Source organism: Nipponia nippon, unplaced genomic scaffold (genome assembly GCF_047370975.1).
Source record: "Nipponia nippon isolate SJK-2023a ecotype South Korea unplaced genomic scaffold, ASM4737097v1 scaffold_7, whole genome shotgun sequence".
Classification (NCBI taxonomy): domain Eukaryota; kingdom Metazoa; phylum Chordata; class Aves; order Pelecaniformes; family Threskiornithidae; genus Nipponia; species Nipponia nippon.
In genome coordinates, this window is record NW_028262391.1 from 30,127,635 (window position 1) to 30,153,257 (window position 25,623).

Sequence of the window (25,623 nt, forward strand, 5' to 3'; positions counted from 1 at the left end):
GAGCCACGATCAAGCATCTCCAGAAAGAGGTGACAGCTATGGTGGGAACAGGGCTCTAGGACAAGTTAGCAGAACTGTTCATTTTAACTCTCCTGAGAAATGCACTCTGGAATTGTTGGCTGTGGGAAAAGCTCTACAGGAAGTTGAATTATGAAGTGTCTTAATCACCCAAATGAAACCTTACTTTCCATTGCAGGAATTCTTTAAGAGTTTCTTTCTGGCTTTCTCTCACTATCTGTCAGCAGGAGCCCAGTGTTAAGCTCTTTGTGCACTATTCCATACACAATGTTGGGAAAACAGCAAATATGGAAGATCATATAATTTCATGGAGTTCTTTGTATTGAATTCCAGTACAATGTCTTCCCAAGTGACAGTTCCAATTCTGCCCACAGCCTTTATGGATTATATTCTTGCACATTCCCCAGACTGTCAGTAATTAACAACCTTGTTTGCCCTCTATTTCAGATACTTCCATAAAGCATGCAGCATCTCAGGGTCTACTACTAAGTGTCCAGAAAAATGCAGAAAAAGTGACGTTTTTCTTTACACAGAAGTCAAGAAACAGGAGTTAGCAGATATTTTGTTCACCTTCTTTTTAACCACTATATCTGTCAAACAAGTTAGCAAAACCCTGATGGAAATCCTCCTTCAGGGCACAGAAGCAAGATAAACCAGCAAGAATGCCATGGAGTAGTCAATGAAACGGACACATGAGGTGTGCCTAGCCATGTCCATACTAGACACTCAAAAGACCCATGCAAGTCTGGTCGACCACCTGATAAACAGGACTCTGTGTGGTGCAGGGTAGTTATGTGGAAACGAGACACTGCTCTGCAACTCATGCCGTCGACTCGGATATAAACAACACAGGACTCAACTGTCAAAGTTACAACTCGAGTCTCAACTTCATTTCTTTCAGTCTTGTGATGATATCCTACTAATTTCCAGCTTTTGCAGAAGATAAAGCAATAAAAAACTCCATCCCTTTTTGCACTAGACTTTTTGATACTGTTGCCCAGGATAGCAAACTGACAGTGCATTGTTAAAAGAAAGGCTGAATATAGTCCTTTTTAGTAGAATTTGCTAGTGAAATGCCAAACATTCTTTTCTTCTAGCATCACAAGACAGTTTTCTTCTCAGTCACTTACTCTGAGGTCATTGGAGTGTTTATGAAGAGAGAGACAGAGGTATGACTAATTCATCCCCAGATGTCAACTAAATAGCCTAGGAGCAAGTGGTGTAAATTTTATCTCCAGCCCAGCCATCCTAATATTCAGAATGACCTGAAACAGGTACACAAGAGGCTCTGACTGATCTCCTTCCTCATTCCTTGCGGAAGAGCCAAGATGGCCAGCTCCAACTACTCTCTTTAGAAAAGGGAACAGTTCTGTAGACAACCCACTCTCACTCTAACTAGGACAAGTGGAGTCTACAAGGATGTTACCCCAAAGGTGTGGATGAACTACAAGAAAAATGTTGGAAATTTGCAGGATACCAAATGGAAGAAGCAAAGAAAGAGCAGGAGTCTAAAGACAGAAGGGACAAATCTACTGAATAGCACAGAGACAATCAGAAGAAAATAAATCCTAAGCATGTTGGAGAATGGTACGATTGGGCAAAAAGGACTGGAAAATAAATATTCATAGAAGTGCAGGCATAAATTGAACGAGAAATGCATTCAGAGAAATAGGTTAAAAAAGATGCACATATACAGTTATATAGAAAATCTGCATCCAAACATATTCAGCTGTATTATGCTACTGCATATAAAAAACCTAAGAGTTTATCTGCATAGCCATATACTAACAATGCACAGCAATTCCTCCAAAATAATGTAATAACTTGCGTTTGTTAAGCAGATTTAAAGTAAAATAAAACTTGTTCCAGCACGTGAGCGCGTAAGTCAACATGCTGCCTAAAAAAAAGCATTAGTGTAACATTCCTTCTAGCATTGCCAATGGCAAAACAGCGTACAAAGGACATTTTCAATAGTTAGGTTTAGCATGATTTTAATAATATTTATCCTAAAATACCCTGTGATACTTCCCCTCCCCAATCCCAGTCTTCCTTTTTCTTCCTACATATGAGTGTATAATAAAAAGGTTTGAGAAGACCACTGGCACTAATCCACACATTTCTGAATAGAAAGCTTACAATACGTTTACCCAGTTTTGTGAGGTGTTTTATATGTCAGTTTTGACATGCTCTTTCAGTCCCTGTCCACAATTACCATTCTTTTTCTTCATGTGCACGGAACTAACAAATCTGGAATATTTTTATAAGTTTTCCACTAATTATTTCATTGTGCAACTCTTAGTGCAATTCTTTTCCAGCACTCCTTTCCAGAACTGGATTTGATTCCATGAAAGTAGTCTTTTACACCTGACAGAAAGGATGCCATTCTGAAAAAAAAATACAAGCAGTACATACAAAAAGTCTTCTTCCAAGAAGTAGGTCTGACACATTCAGGATGCTTCCTTGCCTCTTCTCTCACTATAGCCTAAAAATGAATCTTCCTTTAATGTACCAGTTCCACACTAAATACTTCAGATAAATGAAACATAAACATACTTTAAAACCACATATGAAGGGTCACAACATGCACAAGTTTTACCCCGTGGAGTGGTCTGAGTAATGTGTGCCCCCCAGCAATGCAAGCAATCTAATGCAGCAACCCACAGTGAGCTGTCTAGACCAGGGCACACGCAAAAGCGACACATTCCAAATTTAAAGTACTGCTGTAAAATCATCTGGTATTAACAGAATTCAAAAATGAGAACACAGCCTGGTGCTCTTAATCTGTAACAGCCATAGGGGTCATTGAAGTCATTTCACAGGAAGATGAGCCCTAAATTATTTTGGAATATCTGGAACAAAGATCAAACACTCTTTCACTCTCTCCAGAGATGAAGCATGATTCACTGGAGAAAACAATGACCCTTAACACTTAAAGCACCATCTAAAAACAAGTAGCTTCATTCTATGCTAACATAATAATTAAGGGACATGCAAGTTTGGTGAGAGCTGCTGAAAAAGCAAGATCCCATAGGGAGGACTTTGGCAGCTCTGGGAACACCCATAGGGAAATGCACTATGAGCATACAATACTTAATGACCGTATTTTATGCAGGTTCATCTTTCAACCACATCTGCATTTCTCCTTTATATTTAAAACATATCACCACAAACAAATTAATATTGCCAGCATTGATTATAATAAAGAATCATAACAAAAAAAAGAGTGTATTTTAGCAGTTTTTATTATAGTCTTGGCTAATGGCAGTACATAGAATATAACAGATTTTTGTATCGAGAGCAAGTAATTTTTGCTACCAACTATAAAGCTCTGCAGATTCAGAAGTATTTTGACTCCTAAAATAAAAACCGTAACACTGCTGTAACAGAAAAAGAACTGTAGCCAGTTCAGCAAGCCACCAAACATCATCTACCTTTTATCTCCAAATCTTTCTTGTACCCAAGTCTGTCTTCTATGAGTAGTTGAGTTTGTCTGAAACAGAATCTGAGAAAGGTACTTTTCATGTCTCACCATGAAACCACTAATTGCAAGACCATCACAAGAAAAGTGAAGAGGAAAAGACTTGGGAAGAAGAAGCAATTAGCTGTCTTAAGTATTTCAGCTAAAATGGCAAGTGCCATAAACTTGCTTTTTCCTATTAAAAAAAAAAAAACCAAAACCAAAACAAGCCACATACAAAAATATTTCTCCTGCTAGAATTTGTAGATCAAAAATTATTTGCCTAAGAATCAAACAGAATACTTATATCATGTATCTATTAAAATATTTGATCAGGATAAATCAAAGAATAAGACATTGCCTAAAATAATTCCACAGGTAGTGACCTAACAGCACTAAATGCATGGACAATCTGCTTTTGTTCCCATGTTAGAAATACAGAAAAAAACTATCAAACCAACATACACAGAGAGAGTTACGTGCACAACCAGTCCCCCTTTGCATACATTTTAGATTTCACAGTTATTTTTCAAGTACAGGTTCATAGTACTATTGCAGCTTACCATACCCTACCAAGCTTAAAGGTGAAAACATGAATGTCCCAGAGTTGCTCTCCTTGGCAAAGCGGACAGCATCTGAAGCATGCTGTGTTCAAAACATTTAACAGAGATACCAGACAAATAGCTTAAAAGTGGACAACTGCTGCATTATCAGAAAAAAAAAACAGATTTATGGCAACTGAAGGACAGACTTCACAAAGTATTCGATGACTTAAGTTTATAGTAAGTTCTTTTGGTAAATTTATGACAACCAATTCACAAAAATATATCAAAAGATTTAGAAATAAATAAGGTGTTGTGGAGTGTTTTCTAACAATACTGCCACATTACTTTGTTTCTACACATTCTTTCGAAAAAGCAAGACAAGAACTTAGAAGGGCATGCTTTTCCATCTAAGTTTTATGTGTAAATATTTGACAAAATGGGACTTAACACTTCTGTGCATCTCAACATACAAAAAGGTTCTCATTTTCACTTTTGTCAAGGTTAGGGAAGGTCAAATGAGTTCTGTAAAACTTTGACAGCAATTGCTTTTGAAAAGAGAACTGTAGCTCCCTAGCAAAGGCTATGATGCAGGATTTTACTTCACATTTTTAGAAAGATTCAAATACAAAACAATTCATCAACAGTAGTTTCAGGCAGGTAAAACTTTCAGTTGCTTAGCAGGTTTGTATTTAATCTAGCCACTTAAGTACCACTGGAATTATACATTAGCTGTATAAATCCTATTAATATTTTCAAAGAAACATTAAAAAAAATTGTAAGAGTCACAGCTGCACCTGAGCTCAAAGAAGAGAGAAGAGTTACAATTCTATCTATTTATTAGCTGTTCCGCTAACAACATTTTGTAACAGATCAGATTCGGAAATCTGATTGCTGGCTTTAGCAGAAGTAGTAGAAAAACCAACCACTGTGTATTACTGCTTACTCTACCAGCTACCACCTATGTAGCTGTATACTATAGCTGTTATTACGTACTGCAAATACAATACCAGACATGATATGTAGTAGAAGTCCAGCCAAACTAAAAGACAATCTCCTTTACTATCAGTGTTAAGGAAAGTCACCTTGGCCTAAAAAAAACCAAAAGTGTAACTTATCAGAGTCACTTCTGAAGTAATACTGCTAACTCCATCTTGGAGCAAGACCTTAAAATACAATTTGCATTGATGCTGTCAGGCACAGATCACTTCAAAAAAAAAAAAAAAAGATAAGTGTGCTAGTATGTATTTTATACTACAATTAACAGTTTTCAATGCCCTAAAAATCATATGAAAATATCATTAGGAATTATAGAATTTCTTATGCATTTGGATATAGGAAACACCCGTGCATAGAAAACTACTCTTTGGGGTTAATTTAACAGTATCAGCATTATTAAAGTTTGTTTATCTACAGTAGTGCCAGAAAATAGCAGGACTGATTTGTGCTAACCTACAAGAAACTCTTAAAAATTATCTGCAATAGAGTAAGACATTTTAGGCAAACAATAAAGAGTACATGTCCCTCAAGGTTAAATCTGAAGGAAATAACACCTGTCACATAAAATACAGTGTGTCTCTTAAAGAGGCATTTCCTCTTATTTCTTTTGTTGAGACACAAGGCATGCTTGAATTTTAATTTGATACTTGCAGAGATCAAGGACATCATCTGCACTGAGCAGAGACAGAAAAAGGGCTGATGGTCTCACAGACACACACCTGTAAACACTGCAAAAAATATAAAATTAAGCTTGCAAGGGTCCCTAGTGAGGTGACTTACATGCCACTGAGCAAGGTATCACTGAGAGCTGTTTATTTCTAAATGTAATACAAAATTAAAAGCAGGGAGCTAATAAGCCATATTAAAAAAAATAATTATCTAACACCCTATCAGGCTAGAAAAGTTTCAATGTCTATTTTGTATCCATAATACAATGGGAAGTTGAAAATAAGCTCAATATAAGAATTACTAAACAAAACCAAAGTCAAGTGTGTATAATATATAAAATACTGACTGCCTACATGTTATGAAATACATATCACAAGAGTTACCACAATGCATTTCCACATTATACTCTAAAGCAAACTCCAAGTCACATGTTGAACGAAAGGCATCCTTTCTGGTACACCATCACTGCAATTGAACTCCAGAAGGTCTCCTTTAAGTCAGGGTATAAAGTAATCTAAAAACAAGACAGAAAAATACAATTTAAGATCAGCTATCTTCTTACAGTTAGAAACCTGAAAAAACTGCAACCATTTTAAAAGTCACAATGAAACAATGACTTCATAATGAGTTTGAGAATCACCTGCTTACACAATTTCAAAGACTCTTTCCGTGATTGTTGCCAGCATATATTGCACTGACTTTCTGGAAAAATTGAATATATATAGATATATATACACACATACACACACACACACAGAGCCACGCTAATGCTTAGTTTGGCTCCAAGCCATTTCACTTCACAAACAGTAGTTAAACCTTAGAAATTAAAAATAAAATTGAAACCTATGCAAACCCATCTTGTAAACATTTTTCCAAAATTTCTTAATACCAACCACAATAATGAGTAATTAAAAGAAAAACCCTTTAAGTGGCTATTTGAACATCTTACCAAAGACTTTATACATGGTGCCCATGAACTGCACTGCTGTCTCCTTCTCCACTTTGCATCTGCATCTGCATCTGTGCCTGCATTCTCGCAATCATCTCCTGCATGCGACGAAGCTGGAAAAGTAGCACAAAAGAATCCTTTAGCCTAATCTCACCTCAGAATGTGACTCTCTGCTGCCACTACACAATTATTTATATTATAGAGGGAACACATATCTGCATTATCTTTATCTGATGGGTAACAATCTCAGGTTATGGCATCTTCTACTGCTCTTCTTCATCCATTAAGAGGCTGGAAATTTACTGACTGAAATAAGCAGGCTTTATTATTGTAATTTGGGATGAGATTTTAAGCATCCCTGAATGGAAGTCTTTGCTTCCTCTGAAGTTAAATGCATAAAAATGATGGTGCTGAAGTGCTGAACAAACATTTACAGTTGCTAAAGATTATCACCAGAAAATAAGCAACTTGTTTATGTCCCTCCAAAGTACACCACTATCTGTCACTAAAAAAAATTGTCAGGATTACTTCCCAACTCCCTTGCTGGTGACGTCTAGGTGGAAGTAGGTATTACAGGCAAATCATCCAAGGGCATATAAGCATTATTAAAAATGGCTGAAGCTAATTTTAGAACATTGCAACATTTAAACACAGGGTAATCACGTAACTCAGCTACTAAGATTAATTCAGCCATGTTGCATGTACAATACTTCAAATTCTTTTATGGTACCCAAATCTGACAGGTGGGAAGTCAACCTCACTACTGAAATACATTTGAGTGCCTTTGCCTCTATGCACCTCCACTTCAAACTCAAACTAAACTGTTAAGCTTAACAATGAAAAGCTAAACCTGTGAAATGTTTACACTACTCTTTTTCATATTCCTTGAAACAATGACACTTTTCATTTTTACTCTCATTATCTTTTGGGACTTGGGTAGCCACTAAGACCACTAGTAGAAGACTGAGCGTCTGCTGGTGCTAGAGCAGTCCAAAAAGTCCACCTAACTCAGCCTTCTCACCAACACTGGCTATTAGCAAATGCATCTAAGACCCTAACAGCGGGGTGCACACACCCAGTATTTCCTGACATATGCTTTCAAACTCTAGAAATCTGTCAGTTCTGAACTTGCTAAACCAAAAAAATTCTACCTTTGTGTTTAGTGAGCACATTCATGGAGACAGTAGAACTCTCCAGTCTCTTAGCATTTTTGAGCTTATCTGCATACTTGCTATGCACAAAATTCCATGCTAATGAGTTCCACAATTTACAGACTGTCTTAAAAGTATCTTTTCTATTTGAAATCAGCCACCTATTAATCTCATTAAATGTGACCTGTTTCTTGTATAGTAGATTCCCATTCATCCTGCCATCTATGATTATGTAAGCCCCTTACTATATCCTTCCCCTCTGCCATCTACTTCCAACAACAACGTTAACCTAGTCTCCCCTTGTACAGGACCTGCTTCAGATGTCCACTTCAGCCTTTCTGCCCACTTTTTGCTATTCATTGTACTTTTTCTAGTCTTGGCTATATCATTTTTGGGTTAGGGAGACAATGAAAACAGTATTAGAGCTATGCCTTATGGATTTATCATAACGGCAGAATGAGAACCTCGTTTCGTTCTTTATTCCTGACAATTCCTACCATTTTTCCCTCCTTTGCTACAGAGCTGAACTGACTTTTTTCCAGTCTGCAATTGCTAACTTTAGAACCTTTACTCATGTGAGCACGGCTCTCCCCCCAACATGCATTACATTCATCGCTGATTAGTACAACGGAATCAGGCATTTTACCAGATTCCACCTGTTCCAATAAACCAGTATCCTGAGACTCCTCTACACCTCTTTGCATTCTGTTTTGTTACTGCACCTTGAAGAACTTTATATTAGAAAATTCTGCCTTTTCCTTCAGAAATAACCAAGATCATGTAAAACATTTGACCTAAAGTAGTGATAGAAGAATAAAAATTCCCCCATCACAAGAGTATAGAGTTCTGTCATCTTACTTCAGCTTCTTTTTCAAGCAGAATCTGGTCTTTATTCACTTCTTCATCTTCTATCTTCCTAAAACAAGATGAATATTGTTCAATAACGTGATACATTCTGGATTTTGAACTTCCAAAGAATGCTTTGTTGACAAAAATCGAGGCTCTTAGAACACATCTTATATGTCAGCGTTTCATAATACAAAAAAATTTCATTGAAACACATTCCCCACATAGCTGCAATTCATATTTTTATTTTTAAATTATTTTTAAGACATCAATTTATCCCTTACTCCTTCATGAAGTTATGCCCAGAACAAGTATAAACCATTCTAGCTATGACTTTAAAACATGACAGATCTTCACATGTACGTATCAATAAAAACTATTTCTGATCAGTATTCAAGTATAGCAGTTTACCTGAGCATAACATTATCTTAACTGATTGCAATTTGAGTACCACACAGATATAGCAAATTCAGAAATACTGCAAACACATACTTAATTCTTCTCTTTCATTGGTGCAATAAATCATTACAACTAAATCAAAATATAAGTTCAAGGTACTGCTGGACAAGATGTTAACAAAAATATGAAGCAACATGTAAAATAACCAGTGCTCTAAGAAATTCTGTACCTGTAAACCTGGCTACCTCCAGGCAGAACCTTCCTTTGATGCAGTTCTAGCCCATCTCTATCTTCATGAACCGTGTTTGCTACCAAAGATCTAAAAGGCTCATAACCAAAACCATAGAAGTAACACAACCACTGTACATATCTGGAATCCTTCCAATTGGAGGAACCCTTTATCCTGTGCTCCACTTCAGACTTTGAAGTTTGATTATTTTTCTAGTATAGTCACTTTTTTTTTCCTGTAAGTCCAAAAGATTTCTTTTGTATAACACGTTGAAGTATAGTACAAACATTGGTTACTCCCATCAAAATTAAGCAGCAAATGCTTTCAATCAGTATTACAGCACTTTTGCTTAATTGGGACGTTCCAATTTTACATTGAGAGACCAAACATAAGAATATTTTTTATGTACTATATTTTCAAGATTACTTACCACTTTGCTAATAGATTTCTCCTATTCCATGTTGCAATGGGGAAGATCTGCTAACAGATCTAATCATGCAAGTGCCATCAAATGTGCAAAGTGAACCAACTGATGCTTGTTAAAAGGTCAACAGAGAAACAGATTGTCAAAAAATCCTCTGTGCCCAAAAACCTCTAAGAACATTAGCGAATACAGTAAACAAACACTTAATTGCCAAGCTCTGCTGGTGGGGGTAGGTGCAAGTTTGAAATAAATTCACCACAAACTACCCTCACTTCCAGTAAACTTAACTACATTCTAGCAGCACTTCAGAAATATGAAAACAAAGATATATAGGCCACTTAACTAGACAAGATACAAAAACATGTTTTAGTTTCACGAAGAAAGATACCCCAACTTAACAGTAACTTACTCTCACAGGTCCTTGGCAGAGGCAACTTTAAATCCTCCAAAAACTGGTAAACATTATTTTAACTCTGGATGACCTTAGGTAACATTACTTCTATAACTTTTGTACATGCCTGTTGGATAACAGGCACCAGAACTTGGCAAAAATATTTTTTTTTAGCTTGAACTTCAGAAGACAGGATTTAAAACTTAGGGGAGAAGAGCATGTCATCTTGCCTGAAGGGAAAACTGGACTTCTAGGCCAATGCTACAGGCAGAGACAAACTCCTTTTCCTGAAAATTGACTAGGCATGTGACAAAATCTATGTCAACAGCATAATGGAAAAAGCTTTGCAAAATATATCAAAACCACTGAAATGTGCAATCATGAAACCCTCTAGTGGCTGACATAAGAGAAGCAACTGAAAAATCTAAACCAGGAGACACTCAGTTTTCAACAAGAACTCACAAACTCAACTTTACAAACCCTGCTATTTTAGTTAAAAACAGGGTGTTGTGCCTGTCTCTCTTACCAGGAAAGCTGTGCCCTACCCACCACAGCTCAAAATAGGGTTGAAAGATATTATCCTGTGACTGCTATGCAAAGAAAATTATTTATTCTATACCATGTTTAATAAAGCACTGCAGAAGGACTTGAGTTTCTTTTTCTAAAGACACAGTCCAAATATTCCAGTAGTTAATTCTGAAAAAAAACCTTTAACATATCAGCACTGACGTAACTGGCAGATTTTTGAAGACAACATTTATCATAGACATACTTATTTACTTCAAACATTCCAATCCAACTGTGTTCAAGCCTTAAAAAAAAGCAGAGATCTAACTATACCCTTTTAATGTCACAACTGTCTCTTCAGATTTACATAATATTTTTTCCTACACTCAGTGTAAGCTGGTTGACTGAACTTGGTGTTGACTGGAGCTATGGAGCTGTCTGTGATCTACCAAATCCAAGCAATGAAATGGTAGGAGAGACAGGGAGAGACCAAAAAATAAATTCAGAATAGGAAGAAACAGCATGTAACCATAAGATAACAACCTGCCGCCTTGTTTGAGCCTCTCAGAGCGGAAGTTCTCATAGTGAAGATCCTGGGTCACCTCCTGAAGATCTTGCATGTGGGTGCTGGAGGAAGAAAAAACATACCGGCATCACATCGGCTTGCTTAACCAACTCTCACATTCAACACTGTATTGGGTCAACGTGTTCAGCATGTACACCCATTTAACATGCTAATTTAAAACCTAATTTAAGGTAAATCGGTGCAATAAAGGACACATAGAGAGACCACCTCAGACCCTGAGGCAGCCCTGACATAAGCTGTCCTCCTGGGTGAGGAGTTTGATGAAGCAGTGCTGGGCAGGGGAAGCAGAGTAGCAAAGCCTGAAAAAAAATCAACCAGTGGACTTTTGAAGTCTACTCCTTTGCAGATATATATCTACATATAGATATATTTAAATAAGCACAAGGAGTGAAGCAACCTGTTTTATGTTCTTGGGGATCTGAATAGCAATACAACATTGTGTTCAAGAACAGAATTAGATAAAAGATTATTTTCACAGAATCACTGAGTAATTCAGATTGGAAAAAACTCATGGAGCCTATGTGGTCCAATCCTGCCTAGGCCTAAACCAGCTAGGTCAAGGTTGCTCATGGCCTTTTCCAGACAAATTCTGAATGTCTCCAAGGATTTCACAACCGCTTCAAACCCCCATTATGGTGTTTGAGTATCTTCCTGGTGATTTTTTTTTTATACTACAATTTAATTGGAATTTTCTAACTTACATTAACATGGTCCTCAGCTTCAGGAAGTCATTGTGTTCTGGATTCTCCACTTCAACCACACCCCATGGGTAGAGTCGACCTCTAACTTTTTTACCTTTGGCTTCAATGAGTTGATTGGATCCCACTACACAAAACGGAATGCTGGCCTGAAAGCCAAAAATGCAAAAATTACCAATGATGAACCAGAACAAACAACTCGAAGAACAACTCTTGTTCTGCTCAGCACTGCATATTATGGTAATAAGTTTGTAATGCTTTTAATACGAAACTGAAAAAAAAAAAAAAAAAAAAAAAAAAAAGCCATTGTTACTCTTGTCTACCAGATAGAGGAGTCTGGGCACAGAGACAGTGATTCACTCAAGGTCTCATTCCAGGTCACAGTATGAATCTTGTTCTAAAGCTGCCTGAGCAGTACGAAAATATACAGTATATTATCCACATATGTAACCTATGAAACCAGTAATACCTTCAGGAGTCTGGTCTGCTCTTTAAAATCTTCGTCCTCATCTGATTCAGCATCAGGCAGGTGATAAATCTTGATGCCATGCTCTTCTATTTCATCCAGAATCTGAGATTTTATAATATAAGAAATTGAGATAATATACATGTAAAGGCAGTAATTTTAAATCTTAAAGTAAAATTACTTAATGAGTTATACACAATCTCTTGAGAAATTTGGGCCTATCTTACCGATCCATATTACTTGGCAAGTATTTGTTTCTAAACACCGTATTTCTTCATGATATTCAACAACTACTTGCCACAGACTTTCAGACAAACAATAGTGTTCAAATAAACACTGTCCTTTGTGGATTACACATAAGAAATTGAGCTTTTTTTAAACCTTTGCAATTGTCTTTTTTTTTTTTTTTTAATTATAAAGCATTGACTCAGAAGTCATAATTGTTTTGAACAGCCTAAAACTCCTTGCTCTTGCCTCTGAATTACTATTTGGGGGGTAGAGGTGGGAGTGTTTAAAAACGTAACGGAGCTACAGACACGACAAATACTTTTTTCTGTCTCCATGACTGCTAAGCATGGCATCTGCAGCTGGAATACATTTGCATAAACCCAAATTTTGCTCTTTAAAAAAAAAAATTTAAAATCTTTATTTCTGCAGAATTCTAGCACAATATGTATATCAAAGTAAAATATACTTCTCTTTTTCTTGCAAGTTAGGTAAGACAAATATAAGGATTTTTAGAATAACTGAAAAAATCATAGATAAAGTTTTAAATATAACAACTAAGACTGGATCAAGTGTGCCTTCTGGCAAGTTAATTCTAACACTTCTTTCTAAATTTCATAGCTGTTATTAACTCATGATGGTTTGTTGCATTTTTCCCCCCTCAGCAAATACAGCATCAAGTCCTGCAAGACTGAATGTGTTAAAGGGTCTTGCCTACAGAAGAAGGAACTGGAATGTATTAGAAGAGGGTGACATAGGGGAAGAAAAACAACCCCAAAAATCAGAAAAATCTCTGAAAATCCTATTTTTCAATCCTCAGAATTCTGACTGGGTAAAAAAGTATATGCACATCACAGATGCAGATCCTGTCTCTGCTTTGGGACTGATGAAACAGGTAAGGAAGCAATTACCATTAGCAAATGCATTTAAATATTTTTCCAAAGTTTCAAAATTCACTCAATGTAATTGTAAATGCAGCCAATCTGCCATTTCGCAGGCAATATTTTAAGGACAATTTCTCAGTTAAATACATAACAAAGGATTCTACAAGATATCAAACTACATATTAAATAATGTCACACTGTGCATGAGATTATATTTTTCTTGGCTAGGACAGAGTAAGTTTGAATGAGAATGCCCCTCTCTTTAGCAACCATGCTGCTATAACCAAAGTACGACATTTTTCTGCAAGCTAGAAAAAGACTTACCCTTTTCTTTAGTCGTTCTCGCTCTTTCAGAGAAAGCGTATCAGCTTTTGCAATCACAGGTACAATATTTACTTTGTTGTGTATGGCCTTCATAAACTCAACATCCAGAGGCTTAAGGCTAAAATTAAAATACAGAAAAAGTTAAATTTATTTTTAATCTAAATTACCAGTTTATTTTCACACCAATGTAGATCTCTCTCCTTACACAGAAAGAACACACCCAATTAACTCCAGCAGTTCTAGTACTTCCTTAAGTAATGGCAATCTGATTCTGAAAATTTAAGTCAACAGGCACAAACCAACTCCCAAAGTAAAATAATTTAAAAAAATAAAATGACAGAGCAACACCTACCCATGACCAAACGGTGAAATGAAATAGAAGCAGCAATGAACCCGGTTATCTATGATATGCCTTCTGTTCAAACCACTCTCATCATGCAGATATCGCTCAAACTGCTCATCAATGTAAGAAATTATGGTCTTAAAACTGTAAAATAAATATGGATTCAAGAAATCATGCTCGTTCCCAAATGGTCAATAATTTTAGTGATGTTTCAAGGGTAATATTAAAACACCAAGACATCCTGCTGATAGACAAAAATTAATTTAATGGTGCTGTAAGAATGTAGAGTAGAAGAGCACGTATCTTAAAATTTTACTTGAATTCCAGAATAACAAACTACTATGCATATTTAATCTTTTTATATTAAGATAAAATGTACATACATATAACACACATCTTAACTTCTACAGCAGATTTCTCTTGGGTTAGTATTTATCTTTTGACTAGTATTAATTACACACGCTCAAGATAATCTAAGCTTCTTGTTCCAAATTGATTTAAAATCATAGAATGGTTTGGGTTGGAAGGGACCTTTAAAGATCATCTAGTCCAACCCCCACTGCCATGGGCAGGGACATCTTTCAGTAGGTCAGGTTGCTCAAAACCCTGTCCAAACTGATCATGAACACCTCCAGTGATGGGGCATCCACAACTCCTCTGGGCAACCTGTTCCAGTGTCTCACCACCATCATTGTAAAAACTTCTTCCTTATGTCCAACTTAAACCTACCCTCTCTCACTTTAAAACCGTTGCCCCTTGTCCTGTTACTACAGGCCCTGGTAATAAGTCTCTTTCCATCTTTCCTATAAGCCCCTTTTATATATTGAAAGGCGTTAGTAAGGTCTCCCTGGAGCCTTCTCTCCTGTAGGCTGAACAACTCCAACTCTCTCAGCCTTTCTTCACAGGTGTTCCAGCCCTTGGATCATTATCCTGGCCCTCCTCTGGACCTGCTCTAACAGGTCCATGTCAGTCTTGTGCTGGGGGTCCCAGAGCAAGTCTCACAAGAGCAGTGTAGAGGAGGAGAATCACCTCCCTCAACCTGCTGGCCACACTTCTTTTGATGCAGCCCAGAATATGGACGGCTTTCGGGGATGCAAGCGCACATTGCCAGCTCATGTCCAATTTTTCATCCACCAGCATCCCCAAATTCTTCTCTGCAGGTCTGCTCTCAACCCATTCATCTCCCAGTCTGTATTGATATTGAGGATTTCCCCAACCAACGTGCAGGACCTTGCACTTGGCCTTGTTGAGCTTCATGAAGTTTGCATGGGCCCATTCCTAAAGCCTATCAAGGTCCCCCTGGATGGCATCCCTTCCTTCTAGTGAATCAACTGCACTACTCTCAGCTTGGTGTCATCTGCAAACTTGCTGAGGGTAGGCTCAATTCCACTATGTCATTGATGAAATTATGAAATAGTATCGGTCCCAGTATGGACCCTTGAGGGACACCACTCTTTACTGGATTCCATTTAGACCTTGAGCCATTGACTGTAACTCTGTGGATGCAGCCATACAGCCAATTCCTTATCCATCTAACATCATCCATCAAACCCATCTCTCTCCAATTTAGAGGCAAGAATGTTATGGGGGACCATATGAAAGGCCTTACAGAAGTCCAGGTAGATGACATCAGTAGCTCTTCCTTCACCTCCATCACAGAAGGCCACCAGATTAGCCAGGTATGATTTGCCCTTCATGAAGCCATACTGGCTGTGTCCAATCACCTCCCTGTCTTCCATATGTTTCAACATATCTCCCAGAAGGATCTGTTCCATGATCTTACCGGACACAGAGGTCAGTAGTTTCCAGGGTCCTCCTTTTTACCCTTTTTAAAAATGGGTGTGACATTTCCCTTTTTCCAGTCACTGGGGACTTTGCTCAACTGCCAGGACTTTCGAAATACAATGGAGAGTGGCTTGGGAACTACATCTGCCATAGATAACCCAACGAGATGGGATGCATCTTGTTGGGTCCCGTGGACTTATGTACGTTCAAGTTCCTCCGGTGGTCTTGAACCTGATCTTCACTTACAATGGGAGGGACTTCATTTCCCCAGTCCCTGCCTTGAGGTTCAGGGGCTTAAGAGACGTGAGAAGAGGGATTACCGTTGAAAACTGATTGCCATTAATCTTGAGATTATTTCTCAGTACTTACAATGTAAATTTCTCAAAAAAACCCAAACAATCAAACCCAAAGATGATGAAAATGCAGTTAAAAATGAAGCACAGAATCGAAGAATGCTCAAATGAATGTGGACAAGATCTAAATGTGGATTTTTACTTCACTAAAGACTAGCTGAATTACTTTCTCAGAGTATAGTTTAATTTCTTGTGTCCCAGTGGTTCCATTGCTTTTTGACTATAAAAAAAAAGCCAAGGTCAATGTTCACTTAAAACTCTTCCAAATTTAAGAAAGTTAACTAAAAAAAATAAGCAAAATATCTGTATCTCAAAATTTATTTCAAGTTGTGTGGAAGTTATTGATGCCTCTTTACATTTATCTAAATGAACATGTAACACTTAAATTAAGCTTCCTCAACATTAGAAAACACGCCTATCTCACCAAAAATCACACCTCGAATTCAGCACTTCATATAACACACAAAAAAAAGGTAAGATAACGACTTAACCGTATAATCACTTTGAATCATTGGAATGGAAGGGTTTAAAAGAGCTAGGCTGGCCACTTGGGCCATCCTACTTTGAACTGCGTATCATTATTAATATAGCCCCACTTCAGTTACTTATTCTCACCCCCAGGACAAATATGAAATGGATGTCAGTCTTCATACATATATCAATATACACTCTGTGTACGTACCAGTCTCGGCAATTGATAGCATCCCCATATCCTGGTGTATCTACAACCGTCAGACGTAGTTTTACACCCCTCTCTTCAATTTCAACTGTTGAGGCTTCAATCTGCACAGTGCGTTCAATCTTTTCTAAAAGACAATAAACTTGATCTTTCAGAATAGAATTTATTAGACTATGTCATTTTGAGATAAGCCCAAAAGATTAATTGGCAGATGCAACCGTATAAATGTTGTTTCAGGGATTACCTTCTAAGCCCTGATAACAGCAAGACTCCGTACTTAAATTCTTCAGATTTTGTTAGAAGATTATTTGAGATTTCCTACTGTTCTTAAATATAATGTAGAAACTAAGGCAAAAGTGACTGAGAAAAACTATAGGTAATCAGCAATTTGGAGAACAATACTAAATTATATGTAATGGATTTTTTTTCCTAAGGTTGAAAGTAGTAAGTACTCGTCAGCTAACACAATAAATTATTAAAGCAAGTCATTCAACAAGTAGCAAAGAAGGGAAAAAACTAGCATCTTCCTCTATTTTCTTAGAATATTCTCTTTTGTTGGATTATTGTATGCCTTGCTAACAGAATGAAAAAGGGACAAGGGACTGAAGAAAAAAAAGGAGGTGAAGTTCACATTCACTAAATATCAACCCAAAGCAAAGGAATCAAGTTGCAAGTACAAGCAGGCATAAACAATGCATATGTTTACAATTGCAATAGATTAAAAATTGAAAAAGTTTATGATTGTTTTAGTTGATTGTTTATCTTACTGTGACACGATGACATTTTTTTAACCAAAAGAAGGAATCAACTTTCTAGGTGCCAATATGAATACACCCGAGGACTAAACCAACAAAGACCCCATATACATCCTGGGTACAGAGGGAACCAATTGTATCAAACAGTTCAAGTATAAGGAAATACACCAGAAATTACTACAGCTAGAAATCACTACTGGCTGTTACTAAAATCCAAAGATAAAAGCATTCAACTCCAAAAATCATCACAAACAGAGAACTAGAACAAAGGTGTGTTTACCAGCAGCTCCTGGGATTATCCTTTCTGGGTAGAGATCTGTCAAGAAGAGGCTGTTTATTAATGTAGATTTCCCCAATCCAGATTCACCTGTGATTCAATATAAAGATAAATTCAACATATTTACATAATTAAGTTCAACTGTATCCAGACAGTATCATCTGACTATACATTTTTTCATGTTAAATGTAAATCTTTTATTTTAAAAATTTACAGCTTATAATTTTGTATTAGAAAAATTTGCACAAGAAGGTTGAATAACGATTTTTACATCTCAGCTTTACAATGCGCTTTCTCTGATGATTTGTAATGAAATCTGCTAGTCAAGTGGAGTTCTGATCAACTTAGACTTAAAATTTCCCATTTCATGTCTCCTGATTTTTTTAAGGGATGTTTTTCTGCTATCACTCCAGAATGTGAAAGACCATACACAGTGAGAAACTAGATCCTGCTTAGGCTGTATCATTCTGCTGAAGCGTGTCCAAAGAAGGGCAACGAGGCTGGTGAAGGGTCTAGAGCACAAGTCTTATGAGGAGCAGCTGAGGGAGCTGGGGTTGTTTAGCCTGGAGAAGAGGAGGCTGAGGGGAGACCTTATTGCTCTCTACAACTACCTGAAAGGAGGTTGTAGCCAGGTGGGGGTCGGTCTCTTCTCCCTAGTAACAAGTGACAGGACAAGAGGAAACGGCCTTAAGCTGCGCCAGGGGAAGTTTAGGTTGGATATTAGGAAAAACTTCTTCACCGAAAGGGTAGTCAGGCATTGGAACAGGCTGCCCAGGGAAGTGGTTGAGTCTCCATCCCTGGAGGTATTTAAAAGGGTAGACGTGGTGCTTGAGGACATGGTTTAGTGGTGGACTTGGCAGTGATAGGTTAACAGTTGGACTCAATGATCTTAAGGGTCTTTTCCAACGTTAACCATTCTATGATTCTATGATTCAGTTCAAACAACAAAAAAGGCATTCCTGAACTTCTGCACAGCTAGCCATCATAAAGTATAATTTATTTCTTTGCTAATATGGCAAACAAGAACCCAAGGGAAGAGGAATATGATATATAGCTACTGAGCATACACACAGAGCAATTTTTTCACTGATGAAATTGGGGATTACCAAAGTGAACCATAAATATATTTTTGTTCTAGGGCTACTGACTGAGCCATGAGGAAAGTTCAAAAGCCAACTATTTAGCTAAAGATCAAGATCTTAATCAGAACAAATGCTCACGACAAAGAAAGACCAGCAACTCAAAGTGCTCAGTACCTGAATTCACTGAACAAATCCATTTCTAGAATTTTGGTTTTATTTCAGGTGTTGATAGAATTAATTAAAAAAATTAGATGTTAAAAATGATGGGCCACATGGTCCCTCTGAGTAACACAGACTATTCTGCAATAGGAGTCTGACAAAAATATCTGAACAAAAGAAAAAAAGAGATGGAATTATTTTTTAAATAAAGATTTGACTAGGAGATGCCAGTTTATAATGCCTCATAGAATGCATCTCTCAAGATCAGATTTTACCAGTGCAGCCTTCACCAGTGAAAGAGACATGCAGCCACAGTAACTCAACAGTCCCATGGCACCATTTCAGCAAAACCAAAAAAAGTATGATTTTAACCAGTGGCACATTCCATACCTTCAGTCTGGCTAAATATTACATGTAAAACAAATCAGTTTTCATAGTCACTGTCAAGAATTAATGAAAAGAGTAGTTATTCTAACTACTGACCACAGTAGTTAAGAGTTTAATGAAATAACTATTTAGATAAAGTCATAGCTTAATAATGAGAATGAATATGAAATTGTTAATAAATTCAAGTGGTTAGGATTTCTTTGGAAGCAACATAGCCAAGCAGCCAAATTGTTATAAACCCAAGCTCATATTTTCACAAACTACAATAAACAATAACAGAAAAAACAATGCAAAGAAGAAAAATCATTGATTAGGACTCTGTCAGTGCAGATAACTTTTAAAGAAGCATTCTCCTGCTCACAAATTAAGAAGCATGGCAACTTAATGAAGAATAATAGTTCAATACAGGCATTGTGATATAGCCCACAAGAGAACATACTTAAACCCCATGCATATTTCAAGAGAAAGAATTCACATTCCAAACTGTTGAAATAATCAACAATTTAAAGCACAGTTTATTTTATCTTACATCGACTGCCTCCCTCTGCTAGTGTATCTTAAAATATCACTCCAAATTTTCAATTAAATTACTTTTCTCCAAGTTTTCTTCCTGTAGTTTTCATTTATCCCTTAAATACTAGCAGGCAATGACTGTAAAGTTAAATTTTACTCTGAGACATGTGTGGGGTTAATTGCCATTCTGTTACTCTGATACCATGTCATTTCCCTCCTATTTTGTCCTTCAGAAAAAGCTAGAAATGACTTCTTGGTCTATGTAACTTTACAGAGCTTTCTGCCAGAACTGTTTCACATAGCACTATTTGCAATTAATCTCAAAGTGATCTGGAAATTAAGTTTAGCTGCAGCAGAGAAAGCTTATCTTTTGTTTCTCAGAACCGCTCAGATTTTTAGGATTACTGAACAGTAAATTTTGAAGAGTTACAGTAGATACCATAATTTGAACCATCTGCTTATAGTTTGGCTTTACCCTTAGATTCTATAAGATATCCATTGTATTATCCTAAGCAAATCCAATGAAAGATACAGTAAACAACTATGACAGAATTCTAGGAAAACAAAAATAAGGGCCAACTCTGTCCTACACTGAACTACAAAAGATAGAAACGGGATAAAAGCAATGCTAGGCCTGTCATTTGGCAAAACTAATGAAAGGTTTGAGGATAGACTCTTTCTGTAACTACTGGAATCCAAAACAATTAAGAACTGAAACACCTGCTATCATGTACCACCTCACCTCTCCTGCTCATTTCCACTGTGATCTCTCTTGGACAAATCTAACACACAAATGGGATTTACTTCTTGTGACACCAGGTAATAAAGAACCTAATTCTATTAGGGTTACTTTTTGCAAAAGCCTATTTTAAAAGTGAGAATTACAGAGCTGAAACATCAAAACTCAGTTACAGCTCCCAAGCAGAGTGACTGGGAGAGATATAAAAGAAGCCCAAGCCTACTTAATTTGCAAAAATAAGACCAACTTCTCAGAGGATCAAGGTATTTCTGCAGACACACTGGATTTTTCTTTCCATTCCAGATACCAACACAGATTGTCAATGAAATATTGAATAGAATTAAACTTTAAAGTATAACGGCTAACAGAAAATCAAGATCAATTTAAGAAGTAACAGCTCACATCAAAACCAACTAATCCAATTCTCATTCTTCTCTTACAAGAGCATTTAGAAGGGGTGGAAAGACCAGAGTTCAGATTCTTTTGAGCTACAGGAGCATAAAGAACATTTTAAATAGAATAGTCTCCTTAATACTATTCTCTTAACCAAAACACACAAGCAAATAAAGATTGTATTCAAATGCAAAAACAGTTTTAAACTGTATTTTAAATTGAATGCTTGAATCCTGTAACACAGAAGAGAAGGAGGGAAGTAATGATCACTGGAGTGCACGACAGAATTTCTTCACTTCACCCACAAACTTATTAATGTATTCAAACATAGTTTGTAATGTGGAAAACAACTGCTGCATGAATGAATAAACTATAAAAGAAAGTTAAATGCTACAGTACAGAAGAGCTTTCTGATGCAAGCTGAAGTCTTACAATAGTGGAAGTAATATTAATTTGAATTCCAAATTTCCTGTGAGCAGGTACTAATTTTGAGAAAGAATATAAAACGTTTCCTTACCAACCACCATAAGAGTAAATTCAAACCCCTTTTTCACAGACTTCCGGTGAACCTGATTGGGAAGGTTTGCAAATCCAACATAGCCAGGGGTTTCTGGATTGGTAAACTGAGCAGGCTGTTGCTAAAAATAAAATAAGACAATAATAAGCAACCATTCAAGACATACTTGTTTGTATAACTGCTTTCTTCAGTTATTTCAAATGGTTTGAAGCTAGATGACATAGAGTGTTCCTACTACTCAAGTTTCACAATGAAGTACAGAACAACTGCATTCACCTAGAGCTTACAAAAAAGTTTCATTATTCAGCTATCCAGCCAAGATCACCTTAAGTAAAAAAGAAACAAAAACCCAAACATTTTATGAAGTGCATTCACTAATCACACACTTTTTAAACAGTGTCTTCACATGCATTTAAAATAAAAAAGCTTGTGTCTAATGTTTATAGACTTAAATAAAAAGGTGACCATTTCTAATTTGGTTTTACCACATCCAAATGAAAACACTGAATGACTGGTGAAGTGACAGCCATGTGCTGGAAGTCCTCTTTAGAGATCTCTTTTAAAGGGGGGAGCAATTTACACAATACTGTTTCAAATAGCCACCACTACAAATATGGCAGAGAAATCTTTAGATTCATTAGTCTCCTTCTTCAAACACATAATTCAAGTACCCTTTATCATTCATTTCACTCCAATAAGCTAACATGGATGTTCTACCCATCATACCAAATGCAGGGGACCGAGAATTAGATGAATCCCAGCATGTCAATAATATTTTAAGTCACCATGTTGTTTATGAAGGATTTTTCCAGAAGATCAATTGACTCTATTAGTAAATGAAGAAATTAAATCTAAGAACATCCTTTTCTGAAATGATTCCTGCTCAAACCAGTAGCAGAATATCTGGATGTTTCAATGAAAATGCACCAGGGAGCTTGTATGCAACTCCATGACCAAAACTAAATCCTTCCAAGAGTATGAGTTAACTGCAGAGGTTTATACTTATAGGAAAGTACATTAATACATGTTTTACATCACTCAATCTTTCAATATTATGTCTTCTACATGTGAATTCTCTCTTACTTATGACCCATAAATTTAGCATACACATCACCATCAAACATAACGCAAGTTACACATTCTACCCTTGCAGATTAATATTTAAAAACAAAACATCTGTTTCACTTTGTTACACTGGAAGACAGAAATGTCACTCTTACCTTGGACATTTTTATGGAAGGTCAGGAACAGATCTGGAAAAAAAAAAAAAAAAACATTTTCAGCTTATTAAAAATCGTACAAGAAGAAAAAACCCTACAAAACACAAAACAATATAATATCCACTGTTGCACACTAAATTAAAAACAGAGCATTCTTGATTGGATGTCCGGATTTTGAAACACTGTCAGTTGCTTCACAGAGTACAAGTATTTGACTCTTCGGTATTAATGAGGGGCAGAATTTTCAGCAACCGTTGCTCCTATTAACATCATTGGACAATAAATTCAAGCAACATGAAGATGGGGTGTTAAAGGCACTGGATGTATGACAAACCATTCTGAAGCCTGACAAAGAAAAGTTCACATCCTTTCCGGAAACTAACCAAACCAAACATACTGCTTAAACATATCTTACTATTTACAGGAAACAGTTTTTTCAAAGCTCAGAAAAACAACGCATGTACTATTTTTTCTTTCTAGGCCTCCTTCCCCTCAACATTTCCTGTCATGCTTGAGTGTTCTGTAAAGAGTTGACAGCTTCAAAATGAACAAAAGAAACGACAGCTTCTTCTCCTCTTTCATCTGGATGCTTGCAAACTCAGTCGTTTTAACTTCTGTTGCCAAGATAAGATTTTTCACATGCAGCTGCAGCACTTTGAGATACAAAGTAGACAGGAAAAAATAAATCTCTCATCTAACACCTCCATGCAAAGTCTCGACAAACAAAGACCTGTCAACAGAAGAGAACTTCTATCACACTAACTTGCATGAGTTCAAGAGATCATATAACTTACATATAAAAATGTCAGCATATATTTTTATATATTTTATATTGTATCTTCAAGTGATGAGTGCTCCAAGTTCCCTTTCTACTCCCTTCCCTGGCTTGCCCTCCAACCAAAAAGGTATCAGTTCCCACTCACAAAGCCCACATACCATAGCCACCACCTATCTGTCTAGCTCACTTCCACTTTTATTCTACGGATTTGAAATTATCGCTGTCTGATTCTTTCTGTCTTCCAAGCAGATTTTTGTCAGTGAGTTCAGCCTCATATGAAATGACACCAAATGGCTTCAATGTACAGCACCCTTCAGCTTGTCCCTCCCACCAAAAAGCCATCTTGAAGTCAAAACAAACTGCCAAGTGTCAGACAGACAGGAGCCCAATCTTTTTTGTGCTAGGCAGAAGGCAAAGTTGTTTTCAAATTGGTGATGATTTCGGCAGCTATGGCATTTGCTTCTCAAAGCTACTGTATATGTATATATACACAAAGTGCAACCTCCTTTAGGTTTATTAAGATGCAACTTTTTAGCTTACTATGATTACTTCACTGTTAACAGTTACCAAGCTGCTTCCCCCCAATAAGGAAGGGTCAGTTTTGAGGAAGGCTTTTTGATGGGAGGGACAGACTAAAGGTGCTAAACACTGAAGCAATTTGGTGTGGTTTCACACGAAGCTGAACTTGCTGACAAAAATCTAGCATCCTGATTACACACACAGAATAAAAACTGGATAACATGCTTCTCAACTGAAATTTCATGCTAAAAATAAAATCCAATATCTGCAATATCTGTATTTCAGTCAATAAGCTGGTCTATGACTTATGAAGTATTCAACTACTGAAGAGGTTATCTGTGAGACTTTTATCATCATGCAAGATTGCTCGAATAGCAACTCTTCCAAGAGTGTTTCCTGCTGAGTGATGTCATTGATCTCTACTTAACCATTCTCCATGAGAGACTTTCAATGCCAAACAAAACTAGATCCTGCTAGAACACAGAAGAACATTCTTTTAATTCACGAGGCTTGTCTGTCACCCAACTATTTCTGAGGCAGGCTAAGAGCAGAGGAAAGTTTCTCACAGCTACCAAGAAACAAAGGAGAACTATTTATGCAGATAGCTGCAGTTACATTACATTTTAATATATGGACCAAGCACGGAAATCTTTCACGAAAGACCTTTCCCACAGCATTCCCTTCAGGGTAGTGGCTGAGGCTGAGAGCACGCAGTCTCGGAGCAGTCCAGATTTCCCTCCCGAGCTGGTCGATCATGTTCCTCACCCTCCGGCTTCAACAACCCGGTTGGAGTTTTCTCCGAGAGCGTCTTCTGAAGCATGGCGTGCAAGCGGCGCTCGAGTGACTACCCCAGCCCCTCTGGAAAGAGGGAACCGCATCTCCGAGGCCCGCCCGTCGGCGGGCGCTCCAGGCGTTCGGGCGGCCCAGGCTCCCTAACCTCTCCGACACTCCCGAGCTGCTGCCGGCTCGACCGCCGGCGCCCGCCGCCCCGCCCCGCAGCGCCCACCGGCCCGCTTCCGCCTCACCAGCATCTCCCCAGCACCCCTGCCGGCCGCCCCGCCGCCCTCCCTCAGCCCCTTCCTCCCTCAGCCCCCGCCCGCCTGCCCGGAGAGCCCCCGGAGAGCCGGAGAAGGGGCTCTCTTTCACCGCCCCTCCAGAGAGAGGCCACGCAGCCGGAGCCCCGGGCCCGCCGAGGGAGGGCAACGGCCGCCCCCGGCCGCCCTCACCTGCCCTCACCTGCCGGCCGCGCCACCAACAACCCCAACCGCCGCTCCCGCGCGCGCGCGCCCTGAGGGGGGAAGGGGAGGAACCGGGACGCTCCGCCCCGCCCCTCAGACCCCGCCCCTGGGGCCGTGCCGGG

The 25,623-nt window shown here is 37.8% G+C and overlaps 1 protein-coding gene across 6 annotated transcripts; it reads right to left on the reverse strand.

Moving 5' to 3' along the window:
* Positions 1–3,242: 3,242 nt before the first annotated feature.
* On the reverse strand, positions 3,243–25,592 carry SEPTIN2 (septin 2). 6 transcript variants are annotated; one of them, XM_087740792.1, is made up of 13 exons: positions 25,500–25,591; positions 22,967–22,999; positions 21,747–21,867; positions 17,960–18,046; positions 16,928–17,051; positions 14,117–14,251; positions 13,765–13,882; positions 12,335–12,436; positions 11,869–12,014; positions 11,125–11,208; positions 8,644–8,701; positions 6,635–6,747; positions 3,243–6,199 (listed from the first exon to the last, which is right to left on the reverse strand). In XM_087740792.1, the coding sequence occupies exons 2-12, from the start codon at positions 22,973–22,975 to the stop codon at positions 6,643–6,645; spliced, it is 1,089 nt and encodes a 362-aa protein (XP_087596918.1). In that variant the 5' UTR covers positions 22,976–22,999; positions 25,500–25,591; the 3' UTR covers positions 3,243–6,199; positions 6,635–6,642. The 6 variants fall into 6 exon arrangements, with proteins under 6 accessions (XP_087596918.1, XP_087596922.1, XP_087596923.1 ...); XM_087740796.1 differs by having other exon boundaries at positions 25,490–25,511; XM_087740797.1 differs by lacking the exon at positions 25,500–25,591 and adding an exon at positions 24,927–25,268.
* Positions 25,593–25,623: the final 31 nt, after the last annotated feature.

Excerpts from the sequence above, each read along its gene's own strand:
- SEPTIN2 (XM_087740792.1), bottom strand. Across the intron at positions 18,047-21,746 it reads ATTTACTCTTATGGTGGTTG|GTGAATCTGGATTGGGGAAA; the intron begins GTAAGGAAACGT and ends ATTGAATCACAG. Across the intron at positions 14,252-16,927 it reads GCTATCAATTGCCGAGACTG|TTTTAAGACCATAATTTCTT; the intron begins GTACGTACACAG and ends TTTATTTTACAG.